Genomic DNA, 13,206 nt, shown 5'->3' on the forward strand with positions numbered 1-13,206 from the left:
ATCATAGTTTTGCCTCACCTTAAATCATTTTGATTAATATATGTTTATATTTTATTTAAATATTAATAAAAATAAAATATATTTTAATTTTTAATACCATTTAAGTTTTAATACTTTTTCAAGCCTAGGCCGGTTTTCGGCCTAACTTGGTTGATCCCAAAATTCTACATTACTGTGCAAGAATATTTTAAAAAATAATTTTATATTAATATTTATATATTTTTATAATTAAATTAAGTTTTAAAAATATTTTATATTATTTAAATTGAATTCGAGTTGGACCGACTCAAGACATGGAGGGATTTATAGCCATCTTCTATTGTGTATATATATTTTATATAAAATTTAAAATTTATTAAAATTTACAAAATAATAGACTAGTGTTGAATGAGGTAAAAGACCATAATAATATTTGATTTGATATCATATCAAAATAAGTTTATAACTTAAATGTTTTAATTATAAATATGAATATGTTAGAGAAGAATAAGAGAATAGAAGGAATGGTAAGAGAGGGACAATGTTTAAAAAGTGTAGGCACTTTGATTTCTTTATTTATTTGTGCTCTTAACCTCTTCCTTCCATCATTCCTGTTCTCCTCTCTTATCCTCAAAAGGGGTTGAAGCGAAGAACATTTTTTAAGTTTGGATGGTCATCCCACTCCAACCATTCCCACCATTCTGTGCTTGACCTGATGGTAAGAGAAGGTGGAGCATATGCAAATGGCTGCCCATTGCCAACAAGGGGAACAAATGGAGGAATTCTCTTCAGTTTATCACATCTAGTAATATGGATAAGTTGGAGAGAATCACAAACCATCACTCCACTTTTGCTGCATATGCTCTTCAAATTTGGTAATCTCCACAATTCCACCTCTCCCAATTTGGGAAGATGGAATTTGATTAATGCATCACTCCCTTTTTCTTCAACTTCTGATGTTGCTGCTCCCAATATTTCTACTAGCTGACTACAAGCACCCACATGTATTTCTTCCAGGTTTTGGAGGTTTGGAAGCAACCAATGTGGAAGCAACGTCTTCATACTTGAGCATCTCTGTAAATAAAATTTCTTAAGATGGGAAAAGGTGGTAGACGGAGCAAATGTTGATGTTGTTGCTGAACCAATTCCTGCATCATTCATAATAAGGGCACTCAACTTTGGCAGATGTTGAAGATCCAATATCTCGACGCTCTGAAATGGATGAGCGGAAGAAGAGGCAAAAGAGGACAAGGAAACAACACACTCTATCCCTTTACATTCATAAATCCTCAAGTCAATCGCATTTTTCAGGGAAGAATTATCATCGACTATGTTTCTCAAATAGTCGCACTTTACAATATTCAAGTGTTGATTTTCAATTGGGTGCGTAATTAACTCACCTTCCCAATTCTGGACTCCTCCAATTGTTACTGATACGGGGTTGCGCGCGGACCAAGATCGAGTTGCCAAGTCACGGGAAACTCCTACGAAAACCCTAAACAATCAGATCCGAAACGAAACAGAAAAATTAAAAGATTAGAACTTTGAATTTCCAGATCTGAAATAAAATCCCCAAATCAGCAAAGAATCAAATTGAGAATAGAAATAAGTGTTAATAAGGAATCTTGAAACCCTAGAAGAGATTGCGATTCTGCCCAATTGAACACCCAGATAGTTTTCCCCAAATTTCGGCAATCTAATTTCTCCCAAAAAGAGTATGGATGAATCGGCAAGAACCCTAGAAATTGGGGATTTTTGGGCTAATTCCTTAAGATAGAAAAAGGCTGAAAACACAATAAGAACAGAAAATAAATTAGATAAAGATTCGGCACAAGCAGAAATAAAGAAAGAATTGACAGTAAGAAATTAAAAGATAAGTCCTAAGAAGCCTTGAAATCCCGAAAGATCTCACAACTCCCTTCAAACGGCTCTAATCTCCCCTCCAAAGAATATCAATGGCAAGAAGAAGGTTGAAGATGGCTCCCACAATAAAAAAGATTGTTAAAACAACTTCTAAAGAAAACTCAAGAGAAAATCCTTGAAGAACTCAAAGAGAATTTTCACTCAAATCAAATCTGAAATTTTCAATGTAATTGTAATGTAATGTAGGGTGGCTGGCCAAGCCATATAAATAGGCCTTTCAAATGTTTTCCTAATTTAATTAGAACACTAAAACTAAAACTAAAAAAAAACTCCTAATTATTTTAATATGGAAATTCGGCCAAGGGTCTTTTATTTGGGACTCTTGGATTGAATATAAAAATTTAAACTAAGTAAAATAAATAAATAAATAAATAAAAATAAAACTTTACAACTTGGGCCACTTTGACAATTTGGCCTGATTTTCAACTAAGTATGGGTGGATTTCTTGATTGGGCTTGGAATCTTCTTATTGGGCCTTACCTTCAAGAATTTGGGCTTTTGTGACTCGTATCATTCCCCCCTTCATCAAAAAGATTCGTCCTCGAATCTGAAAAATCAAATGAACTCGACTTTCCTCTATCGAACGGGACTAATGGCAATTGAGTCCACTGAGAAGAATAGCCATGAGATAGTAAATAGCAACGGAAATAAGCTTGTAGTCCAATCATAAGCATAACAAAACAGGTATAACGCATGTGAATGGACAGATTCAGATTACCATGCAAACAATCTAATTTACTCACCACTGCCTCGTCAAATATTTGAAACAAAGATGGACATGTTTTAAGGCATTCAGTCGTCTCACATTGTTCCCACAAACCATGAATAAATTGCGAGTAATAAATCAAATGGTAAACATAATCGTCACAAGTAGGTATTTGAAAAGATTCACATGGTTCACAGAGTTGCATAATCATACCATGCATTAATCGACGGTCTATAGATTTACTCACACATGCATTATCAAAAACAAGAATCTTTTTATCAACCATCAAAACAGATAGATCATCAATAAATAAAATAGGACAGTCAAGCACGTTTCGATCTAAGTGTTCATCAACACGATCTTTACCACTATCCGAGGAGTACAAAAGTGTTTCAAAGGTTTCAAGCATCTTACCTCGATAAGCAAAAGAATAAGGGTCGATTTTACCTTTTTCATTTAAAACAAACCTTCGCTCATCGGGGGCATAGTGTAGTCGAATCTTCGTTGTTGAGTTAACGTTTGTCAAATGGAACTCAAACTTCATGTACAACCACATAAACTGTTTAAGGCACGAATATAAATTGAAAACAAATTTGGAAAATTTCGTTACCTTATTCTCCAAAACAGATTTGGACAAATTCAAGGATTTTACACAAGGTAAATCAAGAGAATAACAAATCACGCTTCTTTTCGTAATGACTTTATCAACCACAATCGAAGAGTAACAATTAATCGGATCAAAATGAGGGGATCTTTTAAGAACTAAGTCACCAAAAGTTTTATCAATAATTTTCAAATCTGCACTGGACTCGGTTTCTAAAATTTCCTTACCTCGCTTACCTTCGGGATCATGTAGTGTGATTTCATCTTTGCTTAAGTTGATCGTATGAAAGCGTCTTTCATTTGAGAGGTATTGAAGTTGAAAGTTATCTTTCGATCTTTCGGGAACCTGAAAAGTAGCAACACAAGAAAAATTCATATCTTGGTTAGTGGAAACATTCCTCACTACCCTTTCCACGTCTTTTTCTTTTGTTTCTTTTTCTAATTCATTTTCTCTTCTTTCTTCAATTTCTTTTTCACTCTCAATCTCTTTTTGCTCTTTTTCATTCTCTTTTTCTTTTTCCTCACTTGTTTTAACAGAATTTTTCAGTTTGATTTGGTCCTCATGGACTTGTTCCAGAGTGAGCGGCACTAAGGTGAGTTTCTTTCCTTGATGCTTGAAAGAATACCTATTGGTACGACCATCGTGAGTGACTTTTCGATCCAGTTGCCACGGTTCTCCTAGCAACAAATGGCAGGCTTGAATAGGCATTACGTCGCACACAACTTCGTCTTGATACTTACCGATAGAAAAGGCGATGCGCACTTGTTGAGTGACCCTAAATTGGCCTTTGTTGCTAAGCCCTTGTAGTTGATAAGGTTGTGGATGCTTGGTAGTGGTTAAGCAAAGCTTTTCCACCATCGTCGTGCTGGCTATGTTCGAGCAACTTTCACAATCAATAATAACTCTACAAAGCTTACCTTGTACATGGCAGCGAGTATGAAAGAGATGTTCTCATTGCTGCTCGCTCTTTGGTTTTGCCAAAGATGATTGTCCACGATCATGAAAATCATCATCCATTCTAGGGACACGTTGAGGGCTGCACCTATGGGGCTGGTTATCCCTATCTTCCTTAATTGGATCTCGATATTGATGTTTTTGATTCACTCGTACCTCATTCAAAGTAGTATTCAATGCTTGAAGTGTAGCATTTATTTGTGTGATTGCAGCAGTATGTCTGTCTAACTGTTGTTGGACTTTCATAAGTGCATCATTATTATCACCTTTAGACATCTTCAAAACTGTAAAAAATAAACACTCAACACTCAAAAATAAAAGTTAGCAAACCTCACCATTAATCACTCAAAAAGAAAAATCAAATTCTCAATGAGGTCGAATTCAATCTTGTGAGTTCTTTATCAGAGTTTATATCAACCAATTAGAGAGTGTGAACCAAACTACCAAAGAATCCTAATTTGCACTAGGATGCCAAAAACTGACGAGACACCAAGTGATTCGTGTTGCACCGAGGAAGGATTGTGCACACGTTTAAATCCTACTAACACAAGAAACAAGAAGGTGTTAGATATTTTAAAAGGATAATAAAAAGCAAACAAATGAAAACCTACAGCTAAGAATCAATAAAAATTGCTGAAAACAGAAAACCCGAAAAACTGTGGAGTAACTTGACAACTTCGTTCCAGGTGTTCCCGATCTCAAAAAATCACAAAATTAAATCTCGAATGTCCTTAAATATTTAATTTTTGATCTGGAAAGTTTGGGAACCAAACTCAACCCTCTGAATTTTTTTAAAATTTTTATTGGATTTCGTCTTTTTTTCTATTTTTTGACTTTTTTGACTGATTTTTTTGCGGGAATAATTTTTTTTATATTCAATCACAGTGCCACAAATATGTATGTAAAATTTCAGATCAATTTGACAACGTTTACCCACTCAAATAAATTTTTTTTGAAAGATTTTTCTGGGTAAAACTGCTGTTTTTGCTTTAAAATATTGAGATCAGTTTAGAAATCAACCAAGAACACCCGAAACGCCCAAAATCTGATACCAAATGATACGGGGTTGTGCGCGGACCAAGATCGAGTTGCCAAGTCACGGGAAACTCCTACGAAAACCCTAAACAATCAGATCCGAAACGAAACAGAAAAATTAAAAGATTAGAACTTTGAATTTCCAGATCTGAAATAAAATCCCCAAATCAGCAAAGAATCAAATTGAGAATAGAAATAAGTGTTAATAAGGAATCTTGAAACCCTAGAAGAGATTGCGATTCTGCCCAATTGAACATCCAGATAGTTTTCCCCAAATTTCGGCAATCTAATTTCTCCTAAAAAGAGTATGGATGAATCGGCAAGAACCCTAGAAATTGGGGATTTTTGGGCTAATTCCTTAAGATAGAAAAAGGCTGAAAACACAATAAGAACAGAAAATAAATTAGATAAAGATTCGGCACAAGCAGAAATAAAGAAAGAATTGACAGTAAGAAATTAAAAGATAAGTCCTAAGAAGCCTTGAAATCCCGAAAGATCTCACAACTCCCTTCAAACGGCTCTAATCTCCCCTCCAAAGAATATCAATGGCAAGAAGAAGGTTGAAGATGGCTCCCACAATCAAAAAGATTGTTAAAACAACTTCTAAAGAAAACTCAAGAGAAAATCCTTGAAGAACTCAAAGAGAATTTTCACTCAAATCAAATCTGAAATTTTCAATGTAATTGTTATGTAATGTAGGGTGGCTGGCCAAGCCATATAAATAGGCCTTTCAAATGTTTTCCTAATTTAATTAGAACACTAAAACTAAAACTAAAAAAAACTCCTAATTATTTTAATATGGAAATTCGGCCAAGGGTCTTTTATTTGGGACTCTTGGATTGAATATAAAAATTTAAACTAAGTAAAATAAATAAATAAATAAATAAAAATAAAACTTTACAACTTGGGCCACTTTGACAATTTGGCCTGATTTTCAACTAAGTATGGGTGGATTTCTTGATTGGGCTTGGAATCTTCTTATTGGGCCTTACCTTCAAGAATTTGGGCTTTTGTGACTCGTATCAGTTACTGTTTTATCTCTTGCAGCAGGCATAAAAGATGAGCCCACCTGTAAATAGTACTTGATGAGATTTTTCTTACTTTGTTGCATCGAGGCGATGAACTTATTGAATTCATTGATGTCTTCGAAACGTCCGGTAAAGCACTCCAACTTCTTCAATGGTTCCATCTCCTCTGCTTTTAGACTTGTTTTTTCATTGTACACATCAAAACTCAAGTGCTGAAGGTGAACGAGTTTTGGTAAAAGTCCAGCGGGTATCTCTTTCAGAGTGAACACTTGAAGATCAAGATATCTTAGCTTTATCAGCAAATCCATGCCTTCAGGGACTTCCTCAATTTCTGTCCAACAAAGATCTAACTTCTTCAATTCTTGAAGCATCGAAAGACATGGCAGATCTCTTAATTGATAACAGCCACGAAGCAATAATGTTGTGAGGTTCTTTAGTTCAGAGATGGAATTTGGTAAACTCTCGATCTTTGTAAAAGACAAATTGAGAACACTAAGACAATGCATGTTCATGAATAAAGAATATGGGATTTTCTTTACAGGGTTCCCCCGCAATAACAAGGTTGTGAGCAGTTGACATTTTGTAGGCAGCACATCTATGCAAACTTCTGATATGGAGTTATACATAAGTGACACTTTCTCAATATCCGGACTCCATTGCTCCTTTTCTGGTAACTCTTCTAATTGCGAACCTGCTTGTATCATATATCGAGGATTCATTCTTGTGATCGACAGTGCCATGTCTCTCACTGCATCATGCATCTTTATGCGATGTAAACCAAATTCAGTGGTAATATTTTCCAACAAGCAATTATCTTCCAACTTCTTCAAAATAACATGGCCCTTGCCTTTCATTTCGTGTCTTGTAGCCATATCATCTAGGAATCCCTCTTCAATCCAGCACTCAATTAACTCATCCTTCCAAATTTCAAAATCTTCAGGAAATAATGCCCAATGTAAGAAACAATATTTCACTTTCTCGTCCTTTAAGTGATCGAAGCTAAATTTCAAACGCTCTATCACTTTAGCTTCCACTCCCTCCACTTTTTCTATTGTCTCTTTCAATTCCCTGAGTGCGTTTTTCCAAATAAGGGGTTCCTCTTCTCCTTTCAATGTACTAGCTACAACGACAATTGTAAGAGGCAGACCCGCACATTCTTCGATAACGAGCCTCAAAATTGGCATTAAATTTTGATTTTGCACTATGTTAGGCCCAACTTTACTCAAGAATAGTGTCAATGCCTGTTGTGCTGAAAGGGGCTTCACTTTTATCACCGTGCAATCCATATACTTACAGACATGCTTCGAACGGGTTGTCAACACCAACTTGCAGCCATTGTTGTCACTCGGCTCAGGGATCCCAACTTCTTCTAGAGAGACTTCATCCCACACATCATCTAGGATTAGAACATGCTTTCCTACTTTCTTCAGCATTTCTGACAAGATTGCAGCTCGTCTGAGCTTGTCTCCTTCTATGGCCAAATCTTCCTTCAACTTCAAAGCACTTGCAATATCATCTTGTACCTTCATTACACTGGACTCCTTTGATATGGCAACCCAGACTACTCTTTCAAATCTTTGTTCTTTCAAAAGATCATTGTGGATGTGCTTCATGATCGTGGTTTTACCCACACCGCCCATCCCCCAAACCCCAATCTTTTTTACCTCCTCTTGCATCAAACATGCCCAAATCTCTTTTCTGGCAGCTTCCTCCCCAACTAGTTCTGATGTTGGCAGTGGCAACCCACCACTTGGACCATCCATGGCAAGAGCTTCAGAGGCATTAGGAGCTTTATCAAGAAATTCCTTCATTTCTCGAGTCTTTTCATCAACCAGCTTTCCGTTCCAAGCACGACAGAGATATCTCCCGTTTCTGACTTTAATTTCTACATCCTGTGCTTCCGCAATCATCTCTTTCGCATCTTTCAACCAATTTTCGACTCCCTGCTTTGGTATCTTCCCCCTAGGAGAAAGAAGCTCTGCTTTCAATTGCCGCTCTATGTCTGCCATTTTACAATTCAATTCATCTCTGATCCTTCCGAAGTTTCTCACATAATCATTCAGCTTTCTGTGATATTTCAAGTGTTTACAAAGAGGAGGTCCAAGACAATTTGCAATGCCAACACCGGGCTCTACGTATTCCATTTGCTCTGGCCCTGCAACGCAATCATATATGTTAGTGTATTGGATTTTTGAATAATTTTTTATATGTTAGTGTAAGCATGAAAAGGAATCATAAATGCAATGGCCTTTATTAGATGGAGCTATGGATAGGTGGCAGACAGAAACATGATGAAAATCATTGCCTTATTACCTGACTTAGTGGCTGAAATGTGTTGAGAGATTAGAACTGAAAATGAAGCAGTGAAGTTGACTTCCTTGACTATCTTACAAAGCTAGCAGATAATAAAAAACAATCATTGCATAGTCATGGATGAAGCAAATGAAAGAAAATTACCTTTGACGGGATGCTTGAAATTTGGTGATAGACCTTGGAGATCAAAACAAATTAAAAACAGTGAAGAAGAAAGACTGTTGTGGGCTGAAAGGCAGAACCATTAAGCAAAGAAAAGCATATGTAATGAAATAAGCAAATGATAGAAAAGTAGGTTGAAATTTTGTGAAAGAAGAAAGAATGTTGTGGGTACAAAGGCAAAAGTATTAAGTAAGGAATCCCATCTTTTTTTACTTTTCCTTTGCTTCTGCCCTGATTTACAATTTGATTCTTCTTTAAATCTGTAATAAATCACTAATCTGCCATGTCCTTTCCATTCATTCTGGACATTACTAACAAGTTTTGAAGTCATCTTGGTTCTCAATTGTAACAACAACATCAGCAGCAGCAGCAGCATAATAATGGGAAAGTATGGTCTAAGAATGCCTAATTATATGTTACAACTTGAAATAAATATTTAGTTACGTACATATAAATTCCTTCATAAGTTACACTTTTAAATCCAAATTGTGGTTTATTGATTGGGTGTTCACTATTAGAAATAGCCGAAATTCAAATTATCATTGTACCCAAATTTGAAATTGTTTTAAAATTTTAGAATATTATAAAATTTAAAAGTAAATAACAGTAGATAAACATTTCAAAAATAGAGAAAATGAGGGATAAACATTTCAATATTTTATTTTTCTACAATTTTTATATACATTTTTCTATTTTATAAATAATTTTGAGTTTTTTTTATAACCTTTATACAAAATTAAGATCAAATTGATAGAAAATATAAAAATTGAGAGCTATAATTATTATTATACCAATTGAAACAAAATCCAGTTAACAGTTCGGTGACAAAAAAAAATTCAAAAACATTAGTGATGAAATTGTAATTTTTTTTAGTTAAGTGATAAAAATAAAAAACTTACCCTTAATTGGATCACTAATGGTCTAATTTACCCTAAATTCTTTTAAAATTTTTAGTTTAAAACTTTTTTTTATAAATACTATGTATTAAGCCTTTTATGTTGGTGACGCCATCAATCAAATCACAACTCAATAAGAAAGTTATCAAAAAACTATTTTATTTGAAAAGTAAAATATATGATTATGAGAATGTTTTCGTCTTTTTATACTTTTATAAATTAATAAAAAAATTATCCATAATGAGATTTGAACTAATGACATTCACTTGAAACTTTAATAATTATATCTATGTTCTAAATTTTTATTTATTTGTGTATATAAAAAATGTTGTTGATTTAGTGTCACAAATGAACACGGCACCAACTCAGAATTGAAAACAAAACAATGATAATCAATTGTATTTATTTAGTATTTTTAATCTGATGTGTTTTTTTTTGTTTAGATTTCGTTTTACTCACAATTTATTCTAATTTTTATTTTAATATAGTGCATATTTTATATGGTATTATTAATTAGTTCCAAATTTGATAGCAAGTTACTTTAATATATTTAATATACCCTTTTTAATAGAATTCTACTAAACTTGTGATTTATTGCCCAAATTTTATCATGGACACAATTGGAGTGCCGAAGTTCAAAAACAAACAAATTGAGCTAAATTGGAACAAAAAACAAGTTGGGGAGCTGAATTGAAAGTTGCAAAATTAATTTTGGGATGATAAAAAATATTAGATTTTTTACTTTGACTAATTCTATATTTAGAAAAATTTGATTTAGTGGTTGCTTGTTAAGCATAATTCTAAGAGTAAAATGATGTGAAATTGATTCTTTGAGATCCGTATATAAAGGTTTTTAATTGTGGCACGAATACACACTTTGAATTTAAAAAGACAGTTTAGCACATTCTTGCGTCTATTGCATTTGAAGCAATCTGCCATTGTTTTTCTCTTTTTATGTTTTGGTGCAATTTCCCTTTTAGTTCTCTCCTTTCTTCACCTATTATCTTTCATTAAAATTCACTCTCATAATCCAATCAAGTATGATTAATTCATGTTCAACCAATCTTCGTTTAGCTTTAGACCGGTTATCATTTCGACCAAGAAACATGAGAAATGAACCCACGCTAAAACCTTACAATACGGTATTCATTATCTTTCCGTAATATGAGATAGTTACAATTATCCCTTAAAGTTAATTCAATTTCAACTCAAAAAGTGTGGATTTGAGTTGCTTGGTGTACAGTTAAGAAAATGAGTTGTTATTCTCTTTGTCAATTTGATGTTGATAATATATAAATTGGTAAAAAAATTAAAATTATTTTTAAAATTTTATAAAATTATAAAATTAAAAATTAAATAAAAATAGATTAAAAATTCAAAAATAAATAAAGTGAGAGAAAATTAGGGGTAATTGTTTTTAAACCCTCCAATATTTCTCTATATTATCTGTATCAAAATATTCAATACCCATTATTTTAAAAAAAACATAGAAAAGAAAAACATTAATCAAAATTATTTGATCTCTGTTTTTTACTTCTTCTGTTTCTTGACATAACTTTTACGTTGTAAGCAAAGATAAATTTCTGAATATAATTTATTTTTACAATTTGGGTTTTGAAAAATAATTTATAGGTAATGAAATTTTGAATTGAGTTTGAAAAAAAAATTGTGGTATATTTTGTATTCTTCTAAATAAAAAAATGGCATTAGGGTCAATTTTATAAGCCTCAAAAAATATCAAATCTAGATGTCATTTAAGACCATGAAACTCAACTTGATAATAGTAATGATTTGATTTCAAGAAATATTGAGGAATCATGTAATGATCTAACTCTTTTTTTTTGGGGGTTTTGTTCTCTTTTTAATTTGTTATCGAATTCTATTCTCCATCTTCTAATATTCCTAGATTGTTTTATGAGAAATTACTGTAGAAGTTCTTTATAGAAATTGGTATTCTTGCTATGCTCCATTCAATGCTCAGTGAATTGTTTTTGTCAGTGCAAAACATTGACAATCATTAGGTTTCATTGTATCCTCAAGGTCAATTTGCGAGTAACTCTTCTGCACAACAATAAATAATTGGGGGCGAATAGAACTTTAAAATAGTAGCATCATAAAACCTTTTTTAATTTCTTTGAAATTCATTTTTATCACCAATAGCAATTATGGGAACAATAATCAAAGAAAACAAACAATATTATGAGTCAATTTTTATGGTGTTCAGGGCAACTTTCGTTTTTAAGTTCCACAAAGGTAAAGTAAATTCCATCTTTTCTTATTATTAGTTTTTTCCTTTGCAGTATTCCATTATTGTTGGCACTATTGTTCTCTACAATGATTCTAAAATATAATATTTATAATTAATCATATGTATCTAAATTAGAGCAAATAGCAGTCTTATGATTTACATTAATGCAACATTTCATGTTGCCTCAGATTCCAATTCTTTTAGTCCCCTCCATGTTCCACCTTCAAGAAAAAACAAGAGAGAATGAACCTAAATTTGGATACCTAATCCTTCCTCTATGAAATCAGAGTTACCTTCAGATTTTAATTCCAATACCGACATTGTAACGCCCTGATTATTTAACTTTATTTCTGTGAATTTTTTCATAAATATATGTCTACTTCAGTGGCTAAGTGTTTTGATTGTGTTTGATGTTTTGGGTTCAAGTCCCATTTTTTGAAATTTTTGCTATTTGTGATTCTAGCCTATTCCTTGGCGGTTTGACTTATATTCTATTGCTAGTCAGATCATATTAGAATGAGCTTGCTGGTTTGAGTGGTAAGGTGTTAACTTGCCCTGAGGTCTTGTGTTCAAATATTTGTATGATTGTGAATGATAATTTTTGTTGCAGGTGTCTGATAGGGGTTCAGTAGAGTTTAAATTCTGAGGTAGTTGGATGTGGATGGAAGTGTCGGATTTGATGAGATGAGTGGGGAGTTGGGGGAAATTAGTGATATTTTATTAAAAATTTAATTTTAATTTTAATTTTCTTTTCACAAAAAAATCTCCTATCTTACTATTTTATTTTTAGTTTTATTTTATTCAAAATATCCATTAAAACCATTTTAAGAAATTGAAGTTACCATATTAAAATTTAATATACAAAATCAAGTTATGTAAATTTTCAAAGCATTTTGTGTTGTTTAAGGATTCTAATTTTATTGTGTAAAAATCAGAACTTATTTGCAAAAGTTTCAAAATATGCCCAAAACTCTCTTATCACCGTGTCGCGACCTCATGATTCCCATGTTGCAACATCGACCCAATATCAGTATCGCGATATGGACTTGAAAACTTGCAGGAAAATTTCAGTACTTGTGTTGGACACTTTCACACCCTCGTACACATACCAAATCGAGATTTCATGCTATTCTCCCTATTTTAACATGTCATATAACTTACATTAACATGTTTTGACGTCTCAAGTAAATTGCTATTCTATCATTCAACCCTAAAGTCACAATTCAATTACTCAAAATGTAATTTTTGTATTTTAAGCATTTCTAAGTGTATAATTGATACATAAAATACTATATGGTCATTTTGGACTTACCTCAATACGCAACAAGCCAGTCCAGCAGCAATTTACATGTTAGCCA

General features: G+C 33.0%; 1 protein-coding gene across 1 annotated transcript; it reads right to left on the reverse strand.

Annotated features, from left to right (window-relative positions):
* Window positions 1-609: 609 nt before the first annotated feature.
* Window positions 610-8,373, reverse strand: LOC121217252 (probable disease resistance protein At1g61300). Its single transcript, XM_041092777.1, has 2 exons — window positions 6,232-8,373; window positions 610-1,191 (listed from the first exon to the last, which is right to left on the reverse strand). Exons 1-2 carry the CDS (start codon window positions 8,371-8,373, stop codon window positions 610-612), a joined length of 2,724 nt encoding a protein of 907 aa, XP_040948711.1.
* Between the last annotated feature and the right edge of the window lie 4,833 nt (window positions 8,374-13,206).

The sequence above is a fragment of the Gossypium hirsutum genome, chromosome D05, assembly GCF_007990345.1.
Source record: "Gossypium hirsutum isolate 1008001.06 chromosome D05, Gossypium_hirsutum_v2.1, whole genome shotgun sequence".
Classification (NCBI taxonomy): Eukaryota; Viridiplantae; Streptophyta; class Magnoliopsida; order Malvales; family Malvaceae; genus Gossypium; species Gossypium hirsutum.

Excerpts from the sequence above, each read along its gene's own strand:
- LOC121217252 (XM_041092777.1), bottom strand. The coding sequence starts at position 8,373 with ATGGAATACGTAGAGCCCGGTGTTGGCATTGCAAATTGTCTTGGACCT. Across the intron at positions 1,192-6,231 it reads CTGCTGCAAGAGATAAAACA|AGCGTCGAGATATTGGATCT; the intron begins GTAACTGATACG and ends CATCCATTTCAG.